Raw genomic sequence first — 2,564 nt, 5'->3', positions numbered from 1 at the left:
TCTTGAGGCAAGTAGAGGCCTCAGGTGCATCCAGCGCTGTTGGAACCGCCAGCCTCCTGGGCCCCGCCTTGGGAAGCACAGAGCTTCTTGGAGTCCACACCCTGGTCCACACGCTTCCCCTCCGGGCCGGTCCTCACACTCCGGGGGCGCCTCCGTGGCACAGAGCTTCTCTTCCTCTCTGTTCTGACCCTGTTCTGCCCCTTGATGACTGGCGCCCGGGCCCTGTGCGCCACGACCCATCTCAGGGCCGCCCCAGCTCCTGTGGCCGCTCCGCTGAGATCGGGAGTCCGTCTCCGCAGCCCCGAGTCTGCGCCGCAGCGCTGCACCTGCTGCCAAGGAGGCCTCCTCAGGGCTCCCCTCCGGAATGCCCCTTTTGGCCCCTCGCAGCCTTCCACCCCACTGGGACTCAGATCCCTCAGCCCTCCTGCCCCCAGGACCCTGTTCTTCCAATGGCTCCTGGCTTCTCTCCAGATCTCCTTGCCAAAATTGGGCCTCTGTGTCCTGGGGCCAGAGTACATCTGAGAGAGAGAGTTGTTTTTTTTTTTTTTCCTTTATCAAAGAGGAATGTGTTTATTTCACTTAAATTCTTAAAAATATTTTTTTGCCAGTTGTCACAACGTCCTAATGTAAAAAAAAAGTCTTTGAAAAGAAAAGCATGAAAAAAACAGACCCAAAATGTTAAGATTTTATTTACAAAGCTTCTTTGTTGTACAGAAAGTAAAAATGCTGTTACAATCTTGGTGTAACTGGTAGCCACGGACAGTTGAGTCACCAATCACAGCTATCCACGCTACAGCAAGTCTTACACAAAAACCTAACAACGCTTACAATTTTGTTGGGGTGAAGTCCCCAAGCTTGGTGGTGGATTTCCAAGAGGGACTAAATGGAGGAAGGTGGAATGTCACAGGAACTATTCTTTGGCTCTTTGGGTGGGTGGGTGTCCTGGGGTTTGTATCACAGCTACCTTTTTTTTTTAAAAAAAAAAAACAAAAACAAAAAAACAGCTACCAAATCCATGTCAGCAGTCCAACCAATACTGAACAGTTCTTTTTTTTGCAGGTTACTGGGGTCTTATTAATCATCTTCTCCTTCATCATCTGTTTCTCTCTTCCTCTTTTCACCTTTCCCGCTTTCTTCCTCTTCTTCATCTTCATCTTCGTCTTCGTCCGTATCCTTGTCATCTTCATCAACTTCTCCGTCTTGTCCAAACTCTTCTTCCTCCCCACTGACTTCCTCCTCGTCCTCCTCCCCTTCTGCATCTTCATCTTCATCGTCATCCTCTTCATCATCAAACTCTTCTTCCTCGCCGTCTTCATCCTCCTCCTCATCCTCATCTTCTCCTTCCTCATCATCCTCTTCTTCATCCGCACCATCCACCTCGGCGTCTGAATCTGGGGCTTCACGGTCCTCCCGGTCATAGCCATCCAGATAGGTCAGCTGGGGCAGGAGCTTGAAGACACTCTCTCGGTAGTCATTCAGGTTAGTAACCTCACAGTTAAACAGATCCAGGCTCTTTAGGCATTCCAACTTTTTCAAAGGCTCCAGCGTGCTGATGCCCTTCAGCTTATTCCCACTTAAGTTTAGATGTGTAAGATTCGGAAGTTTTTCTGCTAACATATCCAGACCTCCACAGATTCTATTGTCACTGAGCTCAAGCTTTTTCAATTTAGGTAGTTTGGGAAGATTTGAAACTGAAATCAAGCCTACATTTATTAAACTGAGGAACTCTAAGTTCACAAATTCAGCTGTTAAGCCCTCAATTTTCCCATCATTTGATTTGCAATTGTCCAGGACAAGGTCTCGAACAGCTGCCGGGGTCCGGTTCCTCAGCTCCAGGTGGATCCTCCTCTTCATGTCCATGTTTCTCTCTCTTCCCCTCTCTTCAAACTTAACTTTCCGCGGCGGAGGCGGAGAGGGGAGAGGCGGCCCAGCCTGCGCAGCGAGGGCCGTCGGAAGGGGTCTGCTCGAGGCAGAGGCCGACGGCGCGGTCCTGGGTAGCGGGCGGCGTGCGGGCAGGCGAGTGGAGCCCCCGGAGCCAAGTTACTCGCGGGAGCGGAGAGAAACCATGGAGGGAAAAAGCGAGAGAGAGAGTTTTAAGAGAAATGGAAAAACTAGCTTTACTGCTTTGCCACACACGGGGGACCAAGCAGGCTAATGCGCTCAAGATCGTGTCCTGGGACTTCCAGTCGTCCAGTGGTTTAGAGTCCACCTTGAAATGCAGCGGACCCGGGTTCGATCCCTGGTGGGGAATCTAAGATCTCACAGCCCAGGAGCAGCTGAGCCCTCGCCCCACAGCTGGTGAGTCTCTGCGCTACAAGCAAGATCCCACCAGAGGGAGGGACTATCCCGCACCTGCAAATCAGAACCAAGGCAGCCAAATAAATAGATCAATAAAATATTAACAGAAATAAAAGGCTGTGTGTCTGGTCCTGGAGGGGTCTGAGGCGTCTTATGGTGTTCAAGGAGCAGAGCCTGATCAACCCGAGGACGCTCTTCTGTTGGGTGTGTGATGAGGTCACGGGCAGCAGCAGCATCACCCTTGTGGTTCCAGCCGGTCTCAGGTC

General features: G+C 51.2%; 1 protein-coding gene across 1 annotated transcript; it reads right to left on the bottom strand.

The window, feature by feature from the left end:
- Nucleotides 1-671: 671 nt before the first annotated feature.
- Nucleotides 672-1,888, bottom strand: LOC122420127 (acidic leucine-rich nuclear phosphoprotein 32 family member B-like). Its single transcript, XM_043434888.1, has one exon. It carries the CDS (start codon nt 1,858-1,860, stop codon nt 1,075-1,077), a length of 786 nt encoding a protein of 261 aa, XP_043290823.1. The 5' UTR covers nt 1,861-1,888; the 3' UTR covers nt 672-1,074.
- Between the last annotated feature and the right edge of the window lie 676 nt (nt 1,889-2,564).

The sequence above is a fragment of the Cervus canadensis genome, chromosome 18 (assembly GCF_019320065.1).
Source record: "Cervus canadensis isolate Bull #8, Minnesota chromosome 18, ASM1932006v1, whole genome shotgun sequence".
NCBI lineage: Eukaryota > Metazoa > Chordata > Mammalia > Artiodactyla > Cervidae > Cervus > Cervus canadensis.
The sequence above is the reverse complement of the archived record's forward strand: the minus strand, read 5'-3'. Positions and strand labels throughout refer to the sequence as shown.